General features: G+C 38.3%; 6 protein-coding genes across 7 annotated transcripts; 2 read left to right on the top strand and 4 right to left on the bottom strand.

Annotated features, from left to right (window-relative positions):
• Nucleotides 1–6053: 6053 nt before the first annotated feature.
• On the bottom strand, nucleotides 6054–9495 carry LOC135439737 (dihydrolipoyllysine-residue succinyltransferase component of 2-oxoglutarate dehydrogenase complex, mitochondrial-like). The gene is made up of 7 exons (XM_064698516.1): nucleotides 9337–9495; nucleotides 9139–9251; nucleotides 8262–8363; nucleotides 7689–8192; nucleotides 7480–7624; nucleotides 6502–6807; nucleotides 6054–6437 (listed from the first exon to the last, which is right to left on the bottom strand). Exons 1-7 carry the CDS (start codon nucleotides 9415–9417, stop codon nucleotides 6303–6305), a joined length of 1386 nt encoding a protein of 461 aa, XP_064554586.1. The 5' UTR covers nucleotides 9418–9495; the 3' UTR covers nucleotides 6054–6302.
• Nucleotides 9496–10335: 840 nt separating this feature from the next.
• Nucleotides 10336–14109, bottom strand: LOC135439736 (dihydrolipoyllysine-residue succinyltransferase component of 2-oxoglutarate dehydrogenase complex, mitochondrial). The gene is made up of 7 exons (XM_064698514.1): nucleotides 13868–14109; nucleotides 13397–13512; nucleotides 13233–13334; nucleotides 12528–13085; nucleotides 12319–12463; nucleotides 10770–11075; nucleotides 10336–10711 (listed from the first exon to the last, which is right to left on the bottom strand). Exons 1-7 carry the CDS (start codon nucleotides 13949–13951, stop codon nucleotides 10577–10579), a joined length of 1446 nt encoding a protein of 481 aa, XP_064554584.1. The 5' UTR covers nucleotides 13952–14109; the 3' UTR covers nucleotides 10336–10576.
• A 394-nt stretch (nucleotides 14110–14503) lies between these two features.
• On the top strand, nucleotides 14504–15984 carry LOC135439739 (HIG1 domain family member 1A, mitochondrial). Its single transcript, XM_064698518.1, has 3 exons — nucleotides 14504–14699; nucleotides 15139–15328; nucleotides 15488–15984. The coding sequence occupies exons 1-3, from the start codon at nucleotides 14606–14608 to the stop codon at nucleotides 15507–15509; spliced, it is 306 nt and encodes a 101-aa protein (XP_064554588.1). The 5' UTR covers nucleotides 14504–14605; the 3' UTR covers nucleotides 15510–15984.
• A 156-nt stretch (nucleotides 15985–16140) lies between these two features.
• Nucleotides 16141–17118, bottom strand: LOC135439738 (antigen 5 like allergen Cul n 1-like). Its single transcript, XM_064698517.1, has 2 exons — nucleotides 16963–17118; nucleotides 16141–16909 (listed from the first exon to the last, which is right to left on the bottom strand). Exons 1-2 carry the CDS (start codon nucleotides 17068–17070, stop codon nucleotides 16235–16237), a joined length of 783 nt encoding a protein of 260 aa, XP_064554587.1. The 5' UTR covers nucleotides 17071–17118; the 3' UTR covers nucleotides 16141–16234.
• An 806-nt stretch (nucleotides 17119–17924) lies between these two features.
• Uck (Uridine-cytidine kinase) lies at nucleotides 17925–21580 on the top strand. 2 transcript variants are annotated; one of them, XM_064698605.1, is made up of 6 exons: nucleotides 17925–18389; nucleotides 18458–18603; nucleotides 18666–18763; nucleotides 19066–19114; nucleotides 21026–21154; nucleotides 21377–21580. In XM_064698605.1, exons 1-6 carry the CDS (start codon nucleotides 18016–18018, stop codon nucleotides 21493–21495), a joined length of 915 nt encoding a protein of 304 aa, XP_064554675.1. In that variant the 5' UTR covers nucleotides 17925–18015; the 3' UTR covers nucleotides 21496–21580. The 2 variants fall into 2 exon arrangements, with proteins under 2 accessions (XP_064554675.1, XP_064554676.1); XM_064698606.1 differs by lacking the exons at nucleotides 21026–21154; nucleotides 21377–21580 and adding an exon at nucleotides 19456–20234 and having other exon boundaries at nucleotides 17937–18389.
• LOC135439799 (zinc metalloproteinase nas-1) lies at nucleotides 21564–22888 on the bottom strand. The gene is made up of 2 exons (XM_064698607.1): nucleotides 22551–22888; nucleotides 21564–22494 (listed from the first exon to the last, which is right to left on the bottom strand). Exon 2 carries the CDS (start codon nucleotides 22464–22466, stop codon nucleotides 21582–21584), a length of 885 nt encoding a protein of 294 aa, XP_064554677.1. The 5' UTR covers nucleotides 22467–22494; nucleotides 22551–22888; the 3' UTR covers nucleotides 21564–21581.
• Nucleotides 22889–22990: the final 102 nt, after the last annotated feature.

Below are 22990 nucleotides of genomic sequence, written 5' to 3'. Positions count from 1 at the left end.
ATAACAATTTTTTACCAAAATTATTTAATTTTAGAACTTGAAGAATCAAAAGAAATTCTAATTTCCAACTTTCGGCTACTCTTGCAAACATCAAATCCAACAAAATTCCAAAGGAAATCAAAATTCAAAATCTAGCACTCAAAACATAAAACGTTTCTATAGGTAAATTACAGCTTAAGCTACAAAATCTGTGCAACATAACAACAATTAAATTCAAAAACTGACAAAACATAAGCCCAAAAATCAACCAAAACTTGTGACACAGAAAAAGCAAACTAGAAGCAACTCAAGTAAATTTCTAGCTTTTCGAAACTATCTGAGCATATCACTGAAAACCGCCAGCAAATATGATAATATAAAAAATCCAAAAAAACCAACTCAAATTAACTGAAAAGTCGCAGTATTCGGATGCCCTTTGGCGCATAATTATTACACATTAAGATGACAAATTACAACGAAATTCCCAAAAAGCAGCATTATAAATTACAAGTACCAACGGAAGTTTTAATGCGACAAAAAGAGAAGAGCAAAAAAAAATCATTATAATCGTAAAATAAGAGCAGCAAAAAGGCAGGCACTGGCAAGACGACAAGGATGCAATTGTCCTGGCAAACTTTCTGGCAAAATCTTACAAATGGCGGCCTACTCACAGGCAGAGAAATAGGACAAGGCAGATAAATCAACGCGAACAAAACAATTTCAGAACAAAAACAACAACAGGCACGCGATTATAGTAAAAACTTTCGCATAGAAGGGGGTTGAAATTCAAAATAAGTTCAGCAGCCAAATTCATAAGCCAAATCCCTCATACACACACACACACACACACACGCATACACATTGCAAAGCCAAAGAATTTTGGATAGCTCAAAATTGTAAACTTTGAACAGAATGAAAGCGTTTTTAAGAAAACCTCTGAGCGCATTAATTGCGCCTGACAAAAACGAAGACAAAAACACCAAGTTAACCGAAATCCAATTCAAGATCCAAATCAAAATGAAAATCAAAAAGCAACAAATGAAAGCAGAACCAGCAGAATAACAACATCTACGCACTCGAAAGGCACACATATCAGGCATATCAGCACCCACACCCAGCGGCACTCCCTTTTAAATTGTGGTTAGGCTAGGTTTCTTTTGCAAAAGCTCGAATCCACCATTCAGCATCATACTCAGAGCCCTATTATGCAGTTGAGAGCACATCAAACAAAACTGTAAATTTATATAAACTACTGGCAATAGACAAGGTCGGAGCATAATTGCTATCAATAAATAAAATATGGTTGTCAGTAGGTGGGCTTGGGGAATAACTCAAACCTACGATCAACTTCAAACTCCAACGACCACTAGACAGACAAATTTTGATTTATAAATTCATTGCAAAAGTTGCCTGGCCAAGCGGCAGCATAAGCAACAGACTAAAGGCAACACCACCATCTATAGACTTGGCAGCAGCAACAACAACAACAACAGCAACAACAGCAACAAAAACAGCAGCAGCAACACCAAACACAAGAACAACATGAGCAAAAAACCGTCTTTCTTTATGAAATTACACATTTCCGACTTGTAAAACGACAACATCAACATCGAAGCCAAAACCCTAAAAAGCAGCAGCAAAAAGCAAAATCAACTATGAAAATTTACCCAAAAAATAAGGCAGACAACATCGATGCAGGAGCAGTCAAATTTTAACCAAATTCCATACCATTTCCACGGGTTGATTGAAAATTTAGTTATGTATCTTATTTACACACGAGAACACTTCAAAATTCTTTAGTTATTGGCACAAGCAAAAAAGCAAAAACAAAAAACAAACTGTTTTATGCATTTTGGAAATCTGCAAAATCATCAAGAGAAGAAAGCACACAGCAGCAACCAATCGTAGCAAATGGAATCTTGTACAATAATTATATTGAAAAACATTCAGAAACAGCAAACAAAAACAAAAAAAGAAGAAAACAATTCCATTATTAAAGCCTAGGATCTATGCAGAGAGAGAAACCAAAACGAAATCAAATTGAAAATACGAAAAGAAAAATCAGAAACGAAAAAAGTTCATTTTGGACACAAGGTTGGGGATACCTAGTGTAATTGCTTAGACTTAAGAGTGTTGTACTTGCAGGAAGACAAGTGCAAGACCCAATACCCAGGGCAATATAGTTAGCCAAGATTAGCTCAAAAGTAAACAAAAATAAAAAATATTAAAAATCAAAACACAAGCTAAACCAGGCAAATAGCATAGGCCTCTTTCATAATATTTGGAAGAAATACTCGAATGACTAACAGTAAATTTAATTATGTAACTACACTCTGTATCCCCTTAGTTAAGCTAAAAAGAAAACTCTTACAAATTTCAGAGAAGGAAAAAAACAAAAAATTAATGGGCCAAAAATGTAGATAATGCCAATCCTTTTGTCTAAAATGATAATTCTTCTAATTTTCCACAGTCTTGTGAAAAATGTTTTAGACGAAACGATTGTTGCATTTTTTATATACATACATACTTATAAATGATATATTATATTTTATATTATTTTCGACCTAACCCCCGCCATCATTATTTTACATACATAGGTCAAAGTTCTTAGTTCTTTCGGTTTACATTCTAACATACATATGTGATAAGCAAAAATTAGCAAAAGTATAAAAACAAAAAATAACTGTGTTAATCAATCTCTTTGATGGATCTAAAAAACAAATAACCATTCTCATTAAGTACACAACAAATATCAAGATATTATTTACATTTCATTTAAACCAAACATAAATTTTGCTTTAATTCTTATCTAAAAATAAAACCATATTTTTAAAGAAACTCATTTTGTAAACATTAGAAATAGTTGATATTTAACTAAAGCAATCAAAAATAATCAATAAAATTGTACAAGCCAATTTGCTCAAATAACAAAAATAGAAAGTGCTCTTTTATTTAGAAATATTTTTATATAATATTTAATAAAGAAGTACAAGTTACATAAGACCAGGACTTGCTTGCAGACAAAATAATATCAGGAATATTCTATTTAAAACAATAAAGAGGTTCTAGTCGGGAGCTCACGACTAGGGGATACCCTGATCCCTCTTATTCCAACACCAAATGCAGCTCGCGCTACGCACTCGTTTGTAATAATAAAGATAAATTTACCAAACAAAAAAGTTCCCTTGGCAGGGTTCGAACTCGCAAAGCATTACTTGCTGCCGACTCTACTCAACAGCCACACCAGCCAAAAAAGAAATAGTCTTCTCGGTACGGTTTGAACTGGTAACAGACTGCACTACTAGCCGCCGCCGCTCCTACTCAACATCCACACCAATAATTGAGTCTTAATGAGAAAAAAAACAAATTAAAATAGCAGCACAGAAATGTGTGTATGTACATGTATACAGAAATTCTTGGCTTTTGCGCTTGTTGCCGCTGATACGAGGAAAGCCAAAGCACGTTTACTTTATTAACTTTTTCTTAACCGATCTTGATGAAATTTTCTACAGTAGATCTTTTTGTGCTATAGAATATTTGTGTATCCTCAAAAAGTGAATTTTATTTAAATTGAGGCTTATATTGGTGGGCAGCATATTGGTTTATTTACTTGATTTATAGCTATGAGGTAGTAGCGGGGAGGCGGTGATAGCTATAAAATGAAAGATACTTGATATATATATATACTATTCTAGAAGCTACATGTTAAGTTTGGTGACAAGCTCTTATTATTTACCAAAATTGCTCAAAAAACAGGATTTCGATATCGATTTGTATCGATTACTTGGAAACGTGGCAAGTTATCGAATATCGCTCGCTCTGCGCGAACACAGGGAGGACCTACAGCTAAAATTTCAAGTCTCTAGCTCTAGCACATATACGGACAGACGGACAGACAGACAAACAGACAGACAGACAGACAGACAGGCGGGCAGACGGGCGGACAGGCAGACGGACATGGTTATTTGCACAAATACATTATATTATTTTTACCCAATTTTAATGGGTTCAGGGTATAGAAAGTTAAAAATTAAAATTAAAAAATATTTTAAATTTTAAAATATCCTTGCAGACATACAGCTTAGAAGTCATATAATATGTCAGCCTGATCCCTTTTTATGCCCTTGCAGAGGGTATTATAATTTTGTCGTGAAATGTGTAACGCATAGAAGGAGACATCTCCGACCCCATAAAGTATATATATTCTTGATCAGTATCAACAGCCGAGTTGATATAGCCATGTCCGTCTGTCCGTCTGTCTGTTTCTATGCGAACTAATCTCTCAGTTTTAAAGCTATCTTTATGAAACTTTGCCGAATTCCCTCTTTCTGTTGCACGCAGTTCATATGTCAAAACCAGCTGGATCAGACCACTATATCATATATACTATACCTTGTATGAAAAACATTTTTGTTTATAAAGTTATCTTGACTAAACTCGGTATTTATTAGTTTTACTACGCTCCTTATATATATGCAAAATCCTATTAAGATAGGACAACTATATCATATAGCTGCCATAGGAACGATCGGTCGAAAATTAAGTTTTTGTATGGAAAATGTTTGTTTTTCAAGAAATCTTGACCAAACTCGGTATTTATTGGTTTTACTACGCTTCCCATAAATATGCAAAATCCTATTAAGATCGGACAACTATATCATATAGCTGCCATAGGAAATATCGGTCGAAAATTAAGTTTTTGTATGGAAAATTTGTATGTGTTTCAAGATATCTTGACCAAACTCGGTATTTATTAGTTTTACTACGCTCCACATATATTTGCAAAATCCTATTAAGATCGGACAACTATATCATATAGCTGCCATAGGAACGATCGGTCGAAAGTTATGCTGTTGTATGGAATTTTTTTTGTTTTTCAAGATATCTTGACCAAACTCGGCATTTATTAGTTTTATTATGCTCCCTCCACTTATGCAAAATCTTATTCACATCGGGCTACTATATCATATAGCTGCCATAGGAACGATCGGTCGAAAATTAAGTTGTTGTATGGAGCCCTGTTTTGTTTTTCAAGATATCTTAGCCATACTCTGCATTAACTATTTTCCCTGTGCTTCTTAGATACGGGCAAAGACCGTATGAGCATTTTGAAAAGGTTGGGTCTGCAAGGGTATTAAATCTTCGGCGTGCCGAAGATAGCACTTCTTTCTCGTTTTATTTAGCCATATCACTAACTATACAATATATAGATGCTTCGAAACAAGAATTTTGAATGCGAGTAAGCCCCATGATTACTTGCGACCATATTTAATTTTTGGTATTTTTCGGAATTCCTTGACAAACCGACGACCCTTGCAGACTTATAAGTTTTTTTTTATTTTAAGCAAAGTAGGTTCCCACAGCAAACAAGAAAAAAATATAATATAAAACATAAATATTGCATTTATGTAGGTCATTTAAGTTTTTATTAAAAAAAAAAAGATCAGATTCTTCTCATTATGCCTGACTGGACGAAGAAATACATAATAGAGCTACCGCAGGCACAAAAAGATCTACCAAAAAACCGAAGACAACGCCAACCCATTGAAGGAAAAATCTCTGGTTCGCCACAAACGCCGTGATCTACTTATGCGCACATCCACACAAGACAGTCACATGATTGTTTGTAGATATCGGTGTTTTTTTTAAAAACTATGCAGGAGGAATGAGATGCATACAAGTGCACAAAGCAATGCATACACACAAATTTTTTAGGGCTGTAAGGAATTAAAAACTAACATACATATATTATGAAAAGGCATCAGCCGCAGCGACGTTACGGTTTCATAGTGTATTGTATGATGAGTGGCTTTATGCTATAAACGTACAGTTCTGGTAAGATTTCGTAAATGCCAAGTAATTTGATACAAAAATGTTTTTCAACAAGAACTTTATTTTTTATCGCTCGTGTCTATGGAATATATAATTCAGTAGTTGCATCTGGTCGATTTCTTTAAATGTATTCCATCAAGAATTTATTTCCAAAATTCAACTTAGATGTTAATAAAGGTATTGCTCACCACAGACTTAATGGAAGTAGAGAGTTTGTAGAGTTAAGAGAAAAGCCAACAATCTGACGGTTGGTTATCGGTAACGACATAGTCCTCTTATTATTTGCTCAAATTTGCAATGAAATGTTTCTATAAAATCAATGGCAAATGTCGGTGGGTTACAACATTCACATACAAGGTAAATACAAATGTAATATGCAATTTGGATTCCGGTTAATACAATCAATTTGGCTCTTCTTTGTGAAGAGGTTTGCCATTTCTATAATATCACCTGAACAACGTGTGAACAGCGCAAAACAATTTTCACAGATTCTAAAGGCCGGCAGCCAGCTCGCTGGCCGTCTCGACAATAGACTTGATCTTCCGCAGAAACAGCACCGCCTCACGTCCATCGATAATTCGGTGGTCGTATGTGAGGGCCACGTACATCATGGGACGTATCTTGACCTACAATTGACATACAAATATTGAATTAGACGTTTACACATGGCTTCAGTTGAATTCTGCGCACCTCGCCCTCGATTGCAACGGGCCGCGGCACGATGCCGTGCATTCCCAGTATGGCACTCTGTGGTGGATTTATAATGGGCGTGCCCATCAGGGAACCAAAGATGCCCCCGTTGCTGATGGTGAAGGTGCCACCTTCCATATCCTGAACGGTGATGGCATCTTGCTTCGCCTTGTCAGCCAGGCCGGCCAACGTTTTCTCAATGTCGCCATACTTCATGCTCTCCACGTTGCGGATAACAGGCACCAGGAGGCCACGAGGCGAAGCAACCGCCACAGAGATGTCCACGTAATCGCGGTAAATAATCTCCTACAAATTGGAATTTTGAAGAAAGTTTTTAAAAATATATTACATTGAAAAGAATACAGTCTTTAATTTATGCAGGTATCTTGCATAAAGGAAGCTATTCGATATACATATATCCTAATAAGTTTGCCGAATAGCTGTTGTTAAAAAAGTATTTACCGTCGGTTATATCCACAAAGTTTTTAGATCTTTTTCTTTGTTGACATCCAATAAAAACTACTTTATAGGGTTAAATTATAAATACATCCCAAAAATATAATGCAATCTTTCTTATAGCCTTGTACAGAGTATTATAACATTGTTCTATCTCCGATCCCATACCATATATTTATTCTGGATCAGTATTACAAGCCGAGTCGGTATAGCTATGTCTGTCTGTCCGTCTGTTTCTATGCAAACTAATTTCTCAGCCTTCAAGCGGTCTTCTTGAAACTTTTCATAGATCTGTCTCCCTGTCGGCCCGGAAGCTGCCCGATTAAGCCACTAAATTATAAGTCATATGTCTCTAGGGGTATTATAAGGGTATATAAAACTTATATCTATGATTTCCGAGAATTTGATATTCGATATCTCCCTGACAACATCTATCAATTTGTCTTACCCTGTACCCAGTTAATATAAAGAGACGACAAAGCACATAAAGAAATATTATTAAGGAGTAAACTGGATACTCACCTGACCACTGATGACGGCATTGACCACGGGCTGGTCCTGCAATGCCAGGGTACTGGCTCTCGAAAATATGGACATAAAGCCGAGCTTGACACCGTGCTTCTTAGTAAATGCATCCAGGTTCGCCTTTCGGAAGTCCATTGCGTAGCTGTCGGTGCAAAGATAGCAAAGCAAATTATACAAGGCATATAAGAATTGTTTTGCAAGCTAACCTCATATCAATCTCGTTGAAGGTGGTCAGCATGGCGCAAGTGTTCTGTGCTTCCTTCAAGCGGGCCGCAATCTTTAGTCGCATACGGCTCATTTTGACTTTTTGCTCAGAGCGAGTGCCCGTAATCGGAGGAGCTTGGCCCGCGGGTGGTTTTGCAGCTGGCGCTGCAGGCCGTGGACCAGTTGGTGGTGGCGGTCGTTGTGGTGTTGGTGGTGGTGTTGGCGATCGTGGTGGTGCTCCCGGCTTGGCCGCTGCAGGTGGTGGTCCTGCTGGTGCTGGGGCTGGTGCTGCCGCAGTCTTGGGTGCGCCAGCTGCCTTAGCTGGCGCTGCGCCAGGCTTCATTTTGAACAGTTCTTGGCCAGCCTTGACCGTGTCGCCGTTCTTAACCAGAATTGCCGTTATTGAACCCGCAAACGGCGCCGGCACTGGCATGGTCGTCTTATCCGTTTCAATCTCCATGACAGGATCATCGGCGGCAAACGAATCTCCCACTTTGCAGGTAAACCTGGTAAGTTAAAGATGAAATGTTAATTTACGACAAAATAAATTTGTAATGGGCTTTTGAGACACTTACTTAACGTCACCCTCGGATATGGAATCTGGAAATGCCGGCACCTTCACCACCTGCTCTGACCACTTGCTGGTGGTGGTGTGAAAGCTTTTCCAGCCCAAGGTACTGCAGTGAAAAAAGTTAAATACTACATGTTATGGATATTGTCGGTCTAGAAGGCAAACTGAAGATAACTTAGTATTTTTCTTAACATGAATACAATTTTCAATTAATTTTTTTATTTGTAATTAGAAAAAATAAAACTACTTTATTTCCTTTAATTACAAACATTTACTTAAATAACCTCTGTACCTATTTTAATGTGAAAAATTGATTAAATAAGAAAATGTTATGTGTGAGGCAGAAAACCGGGTTTGAGCCGAACTTGTTCAAGACGGCAATTCCTATTTATTTTTATTGTGGACCGAACCTTTTACCAAAGCAGTCCATCAGCATCCTAACCGAAACGCATAAGCAAACTATATTTTATTTTAAAATAAAAAACTTTTTAAGACGATCCAGCATTTAATCATTAACTTAAGCCCCTAGCATTTAACTAATCACATTTGAAGATTTGCAATATTTTCAGAAGATCTAATATTTCAAAATTGAATTGCTTCATTAACATATTCAAAGTATATTCCAAACATTTGAACCAAAAGCAGAATTTAGACAGGTTCACAAACCAAGCTCAAAGTTATTTTTTTTTTTATGTGTCATCCATGATATTTCATTTCGTACCCCTAAATCTTAATGTCAATTTTGATTCCTCCACAATTTGTTTCTACACAAACGGACCTGCCTAGAGCGACTCGCCCTGTGATGCTGATCAAAATATGATCGCTGTTCACGTATTACCCATATTTTATTTAGTGGGTGAATGATTGACTAGATATCTTACCGTATATCATCTTGACAGCGCAAAGTAGAATTCGTCTCCCGGCGGAAAAGATGTTGCTGCTGAACTGTCGCAATAGCAGCCAGCTGGGTATACTGACGGGCGCTAATCTGAACCTGAAAGAAATACCAGAAAAGGTAAAAGTATTTTTCCGAAAATCCCTGACCCTATTCGTGGTCGTTACTTAAATATTGGACTTACTTTTCGAATCCGTATGGTTTGAGAGCCAACGAATTGAATTTTTTGCCGCAAAGGTCTTGTTAAAATGGAAATGACACTCATCGCTGTCTATATGATACCTTCTACTCGCAGATGTGTTTATAAATGTGAAAAATCTTTAAGTGAATATAAAATTAGGATCCGGCTAATGCAAAGCAACCTTGATACAATAACTCTCGATTTCTCCCTTTCGATAGTTCAGTTATGAGATAAATATCTGAACAATATGGCTGATCCAGGAAATTTTCTGTTCTTGTGCACAAAACCACTTGATACAAATATTTTCTAGGTTCGGTTTTCCACATCCAGGATTCCAGGCTCTTAATTCAAACCTTTGTTTGTCATTTATTTTCAAAATATTTAATTATTACATGTTAAATTCACAAAGAAGAATAAGTAGGATAAGCTAAGACATTAAAAAACTAATGAATAAAAAGTCGTAATACAAATATTGTGATTTCTGCCCTGACCTGACGCCAGAGTATTATATATATATACTTGCTAAGTAGGCAATGCGTATACCAAAATATCCATTTCTGAATTGTCAGTTTTCTGATTAAAGCTTAAAATGTGTTGTTAATCGAAACATTACTTAATATATGCCAATGGGTTAATCGTGTGTATCTTTACTCAGAATTAAAGTTTTTTTTTTCTATTCTCTATTTCTCTATTAATTCTCTAAGATCCACAAATACGAGAAGAAAATGTGATTTTGCAGTATTTCGCTATAAAAAGCTAATAGAGCAAGTTAGACTAAATACTTAGTGCCTTTCAGTTCTAAATTGATCAACCATCGGGGTTTTGTATATTCTAATTACGACCATGATATCCTTATAACTTTTTCGCTCAGTAACCAGCCAAAAAAGAAGAAGTGCACCTGTAAACTGGTCGATAACAATATCGTATTTATTAACGATATTGCCTTTCAGCAGGTGCTGTTTACATAAGTTATTAAAGTGCAGAAAATAAATCTGTTATGGGTATGTTTTGAAAACAATTCCACGTCGTTATTAAATTTTATTATTTCTTGTGTATGTACTTTGCGCTAGTTAAACCCAAAATTTAAGTCGATTTGTGACACACTCGTTAATTTTATAATAAATACATAAATGAAAAAGTTCCGTTTTATACAATGAATTTGGCTGTGCTTCAGTTTTAAATAACCGATTCGAAAATATCATTAGAACAACGTGGACGCAGCGCTAACAGACTTCAACCGTCCTTACAGACCGGCAACAATGATGGCTGGATTCTCGACAGCAGCCTTCACCTTACGCAGGAACAGAACCGCCTCACGTCCATCGATGATTCGGTGATCGTATGTGAGGGCCACATACATCATGGGCCTTATCTTGACCTGCAGGCGATATTAAACGTTAATCGAACTCCTTTTATATGAAGAGACAATAACATACCTCGCCCTTGACTGCAATGGGGCGCTCAAAGATACCATGCATCCCGAGGATAGCACTCTGAGGTGGATTTATAATGGGCGTGCCCATTAGTGATCCAAAGACGCCACCGTTGCTGATGGTGAAGGTGCCACCGTCCATGTCCTCCACAGTGATGGCATCGCGTTTCGCCTTGTCGGCCAGCCCGGCTAAAGCTATTTCAATGTCCGCATAGTTCATACTCTCCACATTACGGATCACAGGCACAACCAGGCCACGGGGTGTGGCCACAGCCACTGAGATATCCACATAGTCGCGATACACAATGTCCTGCAAAACATACAAATCTTGTATTGGTTTATTTTAAATTTAACTACGGATAACTAAAATAAAAACGAGAATTCATTGGTTTTTACAGTATAAAATATATACAATTATTGAATTTAAGCTGTTACTGCTAATAATTATAACTAAGTTAACAACAAAAACATTTGTGAAACCATCTCCGACCCCAGAAAATATATATATTCTGGGTCAGCATAAACATCCGTATTGATATAACCATGACCATCTGTCTGTCTGTTTTTATAAAATAAGGAATCATGGCAAAATATTGTGTTTTCCAAGGTATTTTCATAAAACTCAGCAATTGTTCTGACATTTCTATAAAACCCTAAAGATGTCCTATCTCTCTCGTTTTGCAATTTTTTAAATGATTGTCAATATTCGAGTTTAAAAACTGGTATGACAGTCATACACATAAACAAATCCCCAAAATTAATTTAAGTACTTAAAATAAGCATTTATATTAAAAGATTGACAAAGCTAAAACAAGCTAAGTCAATGCTTTATGGTTAAATAAAACAGGTTCAAGAACTAAGATGAATATATTTTCTTGATTCGAAGATCAAAACGAATTCTTCATATAACAGCCTTGTTTTGAGTCTGGTTAGCATTAAAGCGTTATTTTAGGAAATTCAACCTCCAAATGGGGTCAGACTTTATGAAACAAAGAACTAATGCAGCCATATAAGTGAGCTTTGCGAACGTGACGTCGCGAGCCCGTATTGCTTTGGTGCTTGAGCTTCTGACAAATATGCGGAAAGTTGCCGATTCAAATTCAGCAGTAATTTTCAATTTTCATATCTGTTTCACAAAAAACCGACTTTGTTTCTACCTGTTGTCACAGTTAATTTTTGCTAGCAAGAATTTTGGGACATGGAAATGAATGCAGGCTGTATTTAATCTAATTAGAATAATAATATGATATATATGACACCTTCTATGGATTGGCTTATAGAGTTTTTACCGTGTTTTAATCAATATCCTATTACTTTATCGTTTAGCTGCTATACAACATAACTGAAGTGTTGAATTTCTTATGAAATGTGGTTGACAAATATTAGATTCAGAAAATTAAAGTGCATATCTACGAAAAATAGTTTCCTATCATTTGAGATTCGTTTTATCAGAAGACTATCAGATAGCGACGGGTAATTGCGTAAACAAAATAATAGCGTGTGATAAGGTAATAAATAGGAGCGTCACAATTGACTCAGTTGGGTTAGTTTACCTGACCATCGATGACGGCGTTGACTACGGGCTGGTCCTGCAGCGCATAGGCGCTGGCTTTCGAGAATATGGACATGAATCCAAGTTTGATTCCGTACTTCTTGGTGAATGCATCCAGGTTCGCCTTTCGGAAGTCCATCGCGTAGCTGTCGTTGCAAAGATATCGAAGCGGATTATACAAGGCATGTAAGAGTTGTTTGGCAAGCTAACCTCATATCAATCTCGTTGAAGGTAGTCAGCATGGCGCAAGTGTTCTGTGCATCCTTCAAGCGGGCAGCAATCTTTAGTCGCATACGGTTCATCTTAACGCGCTGCTCGGAGCGTGTGCCTAAAATTTGACGCGAACCATCAGCGGGAGGCACTTTCACCTGGGCCACGGCGGGCTTCACAGCAGCTAGCGACGGTGCAGCAGCACGAGGGGCCGCCGGTGGCGGGCGTGCAGCTGGCGGTGGAGGCGGAGGTGGTGCTGATTTCGGTGCAGCTGGTGCCGCAGCGGGTGCTGCAGCTGGCTTAGATGGTGCTGCTGCTGCTGGAGCTGGTGCAGCCTTAGCTGCAACTGGGGCTGGTGCGCCAGCTGCCTTAGCTGGTGCTGCTCCAGGCTTCATTTTGAAAAGCTCTTGTCCAGGCTTAACCGTGTCACCATCCTTGACTAGAATTTCCGTCACACTGCCCGCAAAGGGCGCCGGCACTGGCATGGTCGTCTTATCGGTTTCAATCTCCATGACGGCCTCATCGGCGCCAAAAGAGTCGCCCACTTTGCAGGAAAATCTAAAAAGATAATTCATAGCAAAAAAAAAGAAAAGGAGGGAGAACGCTGTTAGAACCAAGCATCAGATAAGCTATCAACAAAATATACAACATGCCCCCCGCTAAGCGAGCCACATGTTGGGATCTAGTGACTGTAGTTTTACATACTTAATGTCACCTTCGGTGATGGAATCAGCGAACGGCGGTACCTTCACCAACTGCTCCGACCACATGCTGCTGGTGGTGTGAAAGCTCTGCCAGCCCAAGGCCCTGCAGGAGAAAGATATGCATATGATTAACTCAATCTGTATGATGTAAATGGCATTTCTTACCGCATCGCATCTTGGCAGCGCAGAGTAGTAATCGACTCTCGGCGGAACAGTTGTTGCTGCTGCTGAACTGCCGCAACAACAGCCAGCTGGGAATACTGACGGGCACTGAGCTGAAGCTGTGGGCGCAATCAGAAAAAGTATGCATTAGTATCTCAAAAAAGAAGAAAAAAACACTGATTGTGCAATCAGTGGAGCTGCTGCTGTTAGATGGCCGATCGTCACGTGATGCGGCTTAGGGGGCGTGGCACTGCCACGCAGGTTGCGCCTTAATGCATTGCATACATATTTTTTCAATTACATAATCGCATTATGGTTTGCTTAAGCGGCCGCCAGCAAAGACCGCAACAACAACAACTGATCCAATACACACGAAATGTGGCAACGCCTCCGCCCTCAACGCCTTTCATTTTTTTGTTGCTTCTACTTTCGCTGACCAAAATATGTATGCGTGTGACTCCTTCTTACGCTTACTTCATGATTCCGCATAGCTTTAAGGCTAATAGTTTGCACATTGCGCGGCAACTGCCTTGTTAATATAGATATGATGCCCGTCATTGCTGTGGTGTCGTCTCGTATTCGCTGCTGCGTTTGTTGTGTGTGAGCACTTTGAGTCTGAAATTTTTAAACTAATGCAAATTTGTGTTGGGGCTACGGCAATCCAACGTCGTTTCTCCCCTCTTGACGAACGAACGCTTCTTATGTCATGGCAAAATATTCAGCTGAGCGCGTAATTTTTCTTTTGCTTACTGCGGTCACACTGTTAGTGTTGATTAAATTATTACACATACTTATTTAGTTAAGTCAAATTGTTTAATGAACTTAATTTCGTGATCCTGTTAAATAGTTGGTTGGTATTGGTATCTATTTTATGAAAATAATATTTGTACTTAAATAAAGAGTAAGCAATTAAATATATTATATGATAAAATTAGGAAAAAAAATATATTGAAATTAGTCTGCACATATATTAATATTGATAGCGCCAATTACAATTTTGCCATTTGTTTTGTGTTTTATTGTTTTTGATATTATTATTACTTTTAATAAAACAGCTGATTTGTTATCGATAACTTTCGCGAAATCAAAAGAGGGAATATTCGGTTCAAGTTCAGTAACACTTGTTCACTCAATTGCGTACAACCTTCTGTCGCGTTATTGCCATTAAGCAAATTTTTGGCAAACGAAAGAAACGGAAAAGAACTAACAACCATGAGTTCAAAATCTCTATTTGAAACTGAAGATGATGTAGCGCAAGCCAACAAGTTCGCTAACAAGGCAAAGGATTCTCCTTTCATGTTGATTGGTAAGTCACACGGCTGCTGGCTGGCCTATAGGATGTGACGTCACGGAAACTTTCCTATTACATATGTATGTGTGCAAGGATGACAATGCCACCTTGACCTTCGCCGTTAATTGGAGATACATATGTATATATGTTGCTACATGCTTAGAACTAAGTGACATAACTTTTAATAACACGCCAATTTCATAATAAATGAGCGCGTAAGATGTGATATAATTGCAAACACAGCGCGCAACGGTTTAGCGTTAAAACAGTTAGAAGAGAAAATGAATGCATACATACTATTAGCACATCTATGACGTCGCGATTATTGGCGCGTGTATTGCGTTGGTATTGGTGCGTCAGCTGCCGCCGTCTGGTGATTATCAGCTAGCAACAACAAATCAGCGCTTCGCTTACATTTTCAATCGCATTTGGCTAATTGTTATTGTTTTCATAGGCATTGCTGGCTTTGTGGCGGCGGGTCTGATCGGTGCCTACAAATACAAAAACCGTGGCACGATGAGCACAAGCGTTTTCCTGATGCAGCTGCGTGTGGCAGCGCAGGGCACCGTTGTGGGCTGCCTGACCGTGGGACTTGGATACCAAATGGCTAAGGAGTATCTGTTTGACAAGGCGCCCAAGGAAAAGTAATGCTCGCTTCTACGTATAATTTATTTAAATGTATCTGTATATGTAGTTTAGTGTAATTGTTGTTGGATTATCAGACACTACGCTCACGAGACCCGCTCATTATCAGCTCATTTTATGTATTTGCTAATATTAAACAAATTTCATTTTTATTTTAGTTTGAAGTCTTTGACTAATTAATACAAATTTGATTGATTTGGCCCGCACATTTCCCTGACACCCATCTGCCCAAACGAAACATTGCCAGAGGCTTTGACGACACTTAATACAAATTAAATAGCATACATATTTATTAACATAATAACAATAACAATGATTGTAAATCCCTCTACAGCTGGGGTATAAAAAACAAGGTACCAGTGTTGCCCACGTTAAAAATAGCTTTAAAAAACTCTCAAAATATTAAATTAGTTGGAAAATAGCTAAATTGGCAACGCTGGTCACAACTGCGAGAAATTGTATTAACAATTTGTAAAATGTAGAATAATGTTTTGTATACCTGTGTAAGATTGTGATAATACGTGTTTTTTAAAAAAAACCAACGATCTTAAATATGAATGTAAACTGTCGAATTGTCGGAACAGTCTGAACTATGAATACCTCCTATGTAAATGATATATGATTAAAAACAAAAAATTATTAAGGTAATTGAAAAGGCGCTAGTTCTTTATCCATCTAACGTGTCTCTCGTCTTGTTAGCTGCTTGAGATCACCTGTTTGCGAAATACTCTCAAAATTGACAAGTCTGATGTGCGAAATGATGAAATACGCCTTCCTATTGCCAAAATCAACCAATAAACCAAGCTGCTCGTCTTCTCAGGTCGTCAACGATTTATTTGCTTGTTTTTAGTATACATAATATATATATATATATATATAGATATATATATTGATAGTGGGTACACTTAGAACACCTTGATATCGGGGACAATTTTCTCATTGTCGTAGATTTCCTTGGCGTAGCACAGATTAGGATAGTCAAAGGCGGCGCCGTAGCGATTCTTGCAACCGGAGGTGGCACGCTCGCCGGGTGTATACACCGGCTGGCCGATCACATTTGTTGTGGCAAAGTTGCAGGTCAGGACAAAGTGGTTGTAATAGTCGCGGGAAAAGCGCACCGCGGCACAGCCCACATGGGTGTTCTTCTCAGCGACGGCGATGGTGAATTTGGCAACTGCCTTGTTGGGCAGCTCCTCGGGAAAACTGGCCAGAATTTCAGGAGATGCATTGGAGCGCTCGCCAAACCAATTCTCAATTTGCTCCTTAATGATCTCAGCGTCGGTGTACTCCGCTTCGGCACCGCTGTAGCTGAAAATGGCATTGTTTTGGCCGGCGTAGGCAAAGCGTTCGGTGCTACGGCACTTGTCCTGTAGCGACTGGCAGGTCTTCACATTGAACAACGCCAAATGGGTGAGCTCCTCGCACCAAGACATCTTTGCCATGCGTGCCGCCTTGGGCAGATTCTCGATACCGCCGCCGGCGACTTTGTTGCGCAGCTCATTGAAGAGCGAAAGAATCAATTTCTGATGGGCATCAATCTTCACGGGCCGCACATCCTTCGGGCATAGTTCGCTAAAATTCTGCAGCGGCACAAAATTTGATTTTTGTTAATAACAAAGCTTCCATCACTTACTCCCTTGTTGTTGCAGGCAATGTGCTTGTCCAGACATGTGGGCAGAGCACAGTAGTCAACAGCGGCGGCAATGCCTGCCAGAGCAGCCAATAGAACCAAAACTTTCATGATCGAGCTGTTGCTGTGAATTGATGCCAGTTAGTTGGACTCAATTGTATTTATAGCTCGGCAACGTACTGGAATTGCCCACTATTCCATTTCAGAATGAGATGGAATATTTTTACAACTGGGTTCTGCAGAAACTCTGTTTTCTGGATCAATACCTGATACAGCAATACGATACGGTTGCCTGCTATGAATAAGTATTTCAACGTATTCACCAATGCAGTTTTAAAACTAAGAAACTAGGTGAGAGTGCTTCAGCAGAAGATAACATATACCCATTTTATGCCATGACTTCTATATATATAAATTCTAATATGCCTGGAGCAAAACTAATACTCTTTTCTTTTTCACATTTCATACATATTCTCAACTTAAGTATAAACCATAATATTAAATAAAAATGCTTATTTAGTATTCAAAATAAGCGTAAAAAAACACTCTATTTTGGCTTGATATTTTTTATATAGTGTTTAAAAAAGTTCTTGAAATTAGAATTTTCTATTCATGCTACGAAAGTTAAACCTTATTTTTCGTTCTTGGTTTTTGGGTTTTTCTCTCCTATTCTTCAAAAGGCAAGTAACAGTAGGCGAAAAATAAAATAATTATAACAATAATTTTTTTTGTAACACATTCTACAGCTTGGTATCATATATTAAATCTGCTAAAGTATTAAATAAGCAATTAAATTAATAACTGCTTGAGTAACGCTTGTAGATTTAATATAGGTTGCGGAGTGCATCATGGACATAATAAAATAAGGAATACCACCATTGATGCGCACAATAAACTGTTAACAGCAGGCACAAAAATGTTAAATTTCTGCAATTATTACAGCGCTGTTAACACAGCTGGGCGTTATAAATGTGGCAACGGCAAAGCAAAAGTTTTTCTTTGTATTGTTAAACGCGCTCTTCCACTGTCCTTTTGCTTCTGCAATTTTCCTTCAATATGGAAGGAATAATCAAAGAAAAGTCTGTTTGCTTATCCAACGGAAATGTGTTAGCTAACGATGAGGTCAAATCTCCGTTTCTTATTGGCGTAGCCGGAGGCACAGCCAGCGGTAAATCGACTGTTTGCAAGAAAATAATGGAACAACTCGGGCAAGCCGAAATGGATGATACGCAACGTCAGGTGGTGTCCATCAGTCAGGATAGCTTCTATCGCGAGCTAACACCGGCCGAAAAGCTAAAGGCGCAAAAAGGCAAGTTTAACTTTGATCATCCGGATGCGTTCAACGAGGAGCTCATGTACGAGACACTGCAGGCCATTCTCAAGGGCAAAAAAGCTGAAATACCAAGCTACGACTATCGCACCAATTCGCTGTAAGTAAAATAATACCCTTCTCTCTTAATTGATTTCCCTTTTATTTATTTATTTATTTTTATTTTAGGGACTTTGAAAACGTGCTGGTTATCTATCCAGCGGATGTGGTGCTCTTTGAGGGCATATTGGTATTTTATTTTCCCAAAATACGCGATCTATTTCATATGAAGCTCTTTGTGGACACCGATTCGGATACACGTCTAGCGCGGCGCGGTAAATTTGTCTTGTATAGATTTCTTGAATGTGTCTCTAAGATCATCTTTAATTATGCATAGTCCCACGTGATATCAATGAGCGTGGCAGGGACTTGGATGCTGTGCTCACTCAGTACATGACCTTTGTGAAACCTGCCTTCGAGGAGTTTTGCTCGCCGGTAAGTGAGCGCAGTGTTGCCAACTGCCACTTCAATAAAAGTAGCTGAATCCAAAGTAAAAAATATATAAAAATAGCAGAATTAGCGTTCTTAGCAGAAATTGGCAATAAACAGAACTTGTACAAGTACTTTTCATTAGAATGCCAAAAACGAAAGAAGCTAAATCAGTTCAAAGTTCCACCGTATCCGGTTGCTGATCTCTGAAAATAGCCTAATATAGCTGGGAACGGCTGAACTGTCAACACTGTGTGATATGCAAATTAAATATTGCCTGCTTATCAATTCAATTCTTACTTTTTCAGACCAAAAAGTTTGCTGACGTTATCATTCCTCGCGGTGCAGATAATACAGGTAAGAGCTGTGCGATCAAACACACAGTACACGTGCTTTGCTTCAGTTGAGAACTTAATTAACTATCTACACTCACATACACACAACACACACTCGTGTCAAGTTTGTAGTGTTAAGTTAAAATCTTTTATAGAGGTATTCCTGTATATATGTGTCTCTAGCATATGTTAAAAAAAAATATAATATTTTTTTACTATTTTGGGTTTTCCTCTTTCTGTGCCCGTTCAATTAACCAAACTTAAACCAATTTTACGATAGCCTGCTTGATGTTGTCTCCTTCTCGTTTCTCGATTTTTTTTGTTTTTGTTTTCGTTTCTGTTGTTACAATGTATTTCTTGCAGTTGCCATTGATCTCATTGTACACCATATCGGAGAAATTCTCGCGGCCACCAACATCGCACAGCACAACAACACAGTCAGAACTGCGGCCGCCAGCATGAAGCGCGATCACTAAAACTCCCCCTACTTTATTTTTTTTTAAATTTTTAAGCAAAATTAAAAAAAAAAAAAAAGCAAAAACAAAACATTTTCTGATCCTAACTAAACTGACGACGCGCCCAGTGTTAAGCTTTCACTAACTACAAATTATAGAGCGCAGGTCCTTCCCAATCCTAACCAATTAATTTAGCCCTAAGATGGAAAATTTATCTATATTATGCATACCATTGTATAATTTATGTAAACGTGTATTGTAAGCTTGTTTTTTGTTTATTGAAAAGAAAAAAAACTTTCTTAACCAACTCAATTGGCGTCTCAGCGTCTAACTCGGGCTCAAATATATAAACCTTATGTTATAAAGTGGGGTAGCTATTAATTATGCAGTTGTGTAAGAATAAATATTGTCATATATTATTAGTTTCATGTTAAATATCCAAATTATTTTAAGCACTAAATGGTCGAATACACGATTAAATTCACCCTCTCATGCCTAACTAATCATATGTATGTATATGTTTATCCAGCTAAACCTACATATTAACTTAACGCTTTTGCCAAAAACAGTTTAAGAATTGTTAAAAACATACAAGAATTGTTAATTTAACTCTATTTAACAAGTCACACACATGTGTGTGAGCCTAAATTATAAATAACTCAATATTAAAAACCATATAAGCTAAAATTGGATTATACTGAAAAGTAGTTAATGCTTTGACTACTACATTTTAAACTTCTTAAAAAGGTAATACACTTTTTTAGAAAACCTTGAATGAAAAATATTTTGATATATACTTAAAATATTCTTTAGAATAGTTCTTTTGACAACATTCAAATTATTACAAATATAAAATTGTTACAACTGGATTTTTCAGTTTGCGAATAAAGTTAGATATATTTTTTAAAATTAAAATTCTTCATATACACTTCTCTCCATCATCATACTAACGTTTGTTACTCCACAGTTATTCTAAAATAGAGCATATTGTTAAAACGCAGGTTTTTTAGATCCAATTCTTCGATTATTACAAGTTTTAAATTGTTTAACTCAACTATTAGCATAAAATAGATAAAACAACTTGTAAAGTTTTCAATATAAGTGAATATAAAAGCTTTAATATATTACCCTTCGCGCACACGTACACATTTAAGTAGATCTCGCAGTGGAATATAAGAAAAACGATATCACTATAAGTAAATTAAATTGTTGCTAGTCTTAAAGTTGAATATAGTCTAAGCAGGTGTTTTGTCAAGTGAGTACAGTATAGTTTCCAGTGCCTGCCACAAAGGCTCCCCTGGCATACACAGCAGTTGCCAAAAGGTAAGTGGCAAAAACGACATCACACCTAAGTGCTTCATTTGTTGAGTTGCTGCGTTATATATCAGTTATTACATAACCAACTATTTTGCTAGATGCCAAACATATTGAATTAGAGTTTAATCCAGGCTTATATCCGACTGTGTTTTGCTTTGCAGTGGCCATCGATTTGATTGTGCAGCACATACGGGACTTTCTGAACAATCGTTCGTATCCTGGTTCAACGGGCAATATGGGGTTATATATGAACATGGATCTGTGTGGTGGCGATGGCGCCCTTGGCGCAGGTAAGGTGAACTTATTCTGTAAAGCGCGTCCCCACTAACAAGCGAGCCAGCTGCGTGGGAGCAACTCGTAGCCACAACAGATATTATCATACAATATACGATCATTAGATACACACTTAACCCTGCATGCTGCTACTCTACGGAGTCAGGCGTAGACCTAAAATATTAAACTGTATATAAATATATATATGTGTACTTTTGTGTGTGTTTCGTACATGAAAGATGCGGCTATCGGCAACAGCACCTACAATGCCATCAGGCGTTTCTCAACGCTCTGCAAGGAGCTGGCCATGAGGGGCAATGTCTTTTTCGAGACGAACAAGAATCTGCCACATCACTGAGGAGCATCATCTATTAGAATGCAGCACACATGCGCTTGTTATATAGAATTGTATTTTTTCAATAAATGAAAACAGAGAAAATCTATTTAGAGTTTGCATTTGTACATCGCATTAATCTTGCGTACATCGCTGGGCGAGAAGCCGCGCCGTTGTCCCATCTGGCGTGCATCAGGATTGCTGCGCAAAGCTTTTAGTGTCGGCTGTCCGTTCCTACTGAAGCTGGTGGTCGAGTAATGCATCACGCTAGCATAATCATAATCAACGCCAAAGCCCGATTGTGTCCTGGCGCTGCCCTTATCAAAGTTGGCCAACATGCCGGGCTTTACGTTCTCGCTCAGCACCTGCACGTAGGCATCGCGCTCGTAGCGATTTTGCTCATGGAGAAAGCCCAGCGCATGCATAAGTTCGTGTATGGGTGTGCCATATGTGCGCAAGCAGTTGGGTGACTGTAGGTTGACCTCTTGGCGACCTCCTAGGCGTCCAATGCTGCTCCAGCATCCAGACTTGCCGTTTACAATGGAAATGTAATCCTTTTCGTTTGTGCGCGGCCTGAAACGCACGCAAGTCTTGTCGTGATACTCTTTAAAGGCATGTTGTATGTTGCCCAGCTCTTGGGATGTGAATATTCCTTTGATTTCGTAGGGAACCACGCCGCCGGGCCAGCGTGTGCTTACCGCTAGGAGGCCATTACGTGTGTCGTCGGTGCGAACGTGCCGGTAATTAAGTGGTATTAGTATATCACCCTCGTGGTAGGTGCCCAGCTCTTCGGGATTCTGTTGCGAATGCTCATCTTGTGCGTCCACCAAAGCTCCAGTAGTTTCACTATCCGGATTACCAAAAATCGACTCGCCCATCTCCGACAGGTCAATCAATTCGTCATCGTAGTATTTCTCCTCCCCAACGGCTCGTTTTTGAGCCACGACGCAAACAAGAAGCAAGTAAATTGTTAAAACTGTTTGTAACTTTGCCATTTTGCGACATTCGCATACTGTTGTGGTGCTAAAAGTGGGTGCGACTATATATAGAGATACGTCTGTACTGCCAGCTCCTCTTACCTAGAACTTCAAAATTTGCCGACTTGGCGGCGGCGCTTTTTGTGTTTTAGTTGATAAGCGATTTGGGTGACGGCGTTTGCGCGCATTTTATCGCCGACATTTGGGGGCATATTCATTTGCATTGCGTACGACTGCATATCCACGTGCGCTGTGATTTATGGCCACATTTATGCAGCTCATTTTATGCTTATGTGCATATTTGTGTCAAATGCGGCGACAAATCGCATAAGCATTGGTAAATTTACGATTCACAGCGTCTTCCTCTTTATCTAACGGCTTTTGGGGTTTGTTGTTCTGATCAACAAAGCAAGTGTTGTAAAATGCTCTTGATGATTTACCGGTATTTATTGGTTATTTATCAGAATTAGTGCAAAACGAGAAATAAATGAATTGACTATCACAATAATAATAAATTGAAAAAGAATTGACCATAAAATATG

This window comes from Drosophila montana, unplaced genomic scaffold, assembly GCF_035044405.1.
Source record: "Drosophila montana isolate Dmon_TW-CO22-7 unplaced genomic scaffold, ASM3504440v1 contig_779_1, whole genome shotgun sequence".
Classification (NCBI taxonomy): domain Eukaryota; kingdom Metazoa; phylum Arthropoda; class Insecta; order Diptera; family Drosophilidae; genus Drosophila; species Drosophila montana.
The sequence above is the reverse complement of the archived record's forward strand: the minus strand, read 5'-3'. Positions and strand labels throughout refer to the sequence as shown.

Coding starts and splice junctions, on each gene's coding strand:
- LOC135439736 (XM_064698514.1), bottom strand. CDS start 13,951: ATGACGGGCATCATATCTATATTAACAAGGCAGTTGCCGCGCAATGTG. Junction 12,464..12,527: donor TTCAACGAGATTGATATGAG/GTTAGCTTGCCA, acceptor TTGCAACGACAG/CTACGCGATGGACTTCCGAA. Junction 11,076..12,318: donor ACGCCGTCATCGATGGTCAG/GTAAACTAACCC, acceptor TATGTTTTGCAG/GACATTGTGTATCGCGACTA.
- LOC135439738 (XM_064698517.1), bottom strand. CDS start 17,070: ATGAAAGTTTTGGTTCTATTGGCTGCTCTGGCAGGCATTGCCGCCGCT. Junction 16,910..16,962: donor TTGCCTGCAACAACAAGGGA/GTAAGTGATGGA, acceptor GTGCCGCTGCAG/AATTTTAGCGAACTATGCCC.
- LOC135439737 (XM_064698516.1), bottom strand. CDS start 9,417: ATGAGTGTCATTTCCATTTTAACAAGACCTTTGCGGCAAAAAATTCAA. Junction 7,625..7,688: donor TTCAACGAGATTGATATGAG/GTTAGCTTGCAA, acceptor TTGCACCGACAG/CTACGCAATGGACTTCCGAA. Junction 6,438..6,501: donor CCGTTGCAATCGAGGGCGAG/GTGCGCAGAATT, acceptor TGTCAATTGTAG/GTCAAGATACGTCCCATGAT.
- LOC135439739 (XM_064698518.1), top strand. CDS start 14,606: ATGAGTTCAAAATCTCTATTTGAAACTGAAGATGATGTAGCGCAAGCC. Junction 14,700..15,138: donor TTCTCCTTTCATGTTGATTG/GTAAGTCACACG, acceptor TTGTTTTCATAG/GCATTGCTGGCTTTGTGGCG. Junction 15,329..15,487: donor GACAAGGCGCCCAAGGAAAA/GTAATGCTCGCT, acceptor TTTTTATTTTAG/TTTGAAGTCTTTGACTAATT.
- LOC135439799 (XM_064698607.1), bottom strand. CDS start 22,466: ATGGCAAAGTTACAAACAGTTTTAACAATTTACTTGCTTCTTGTTTGC.
- Uck (XM_064698605.1), top strand. CDS start 18,016: ATGGAAGGAATAATCAAAGAAAAGTCTGTTTGCTTATCCAACGGAAAT. Junction 18,764..19,065: donor TCGAGGAGTTTTGCTCGCCG/GTAAGTGAGCGC, acceptor TTACTTTTTCAG/ACCAAAAAGTTTGCTGACGT. Junction 19,115..21,025: donor TCGCGGTGCAGATAATACAG/GTAAGAGCTGTG, acceptor TTTGCTTTGCAG/TGGCCATCGATTTGATTGTG.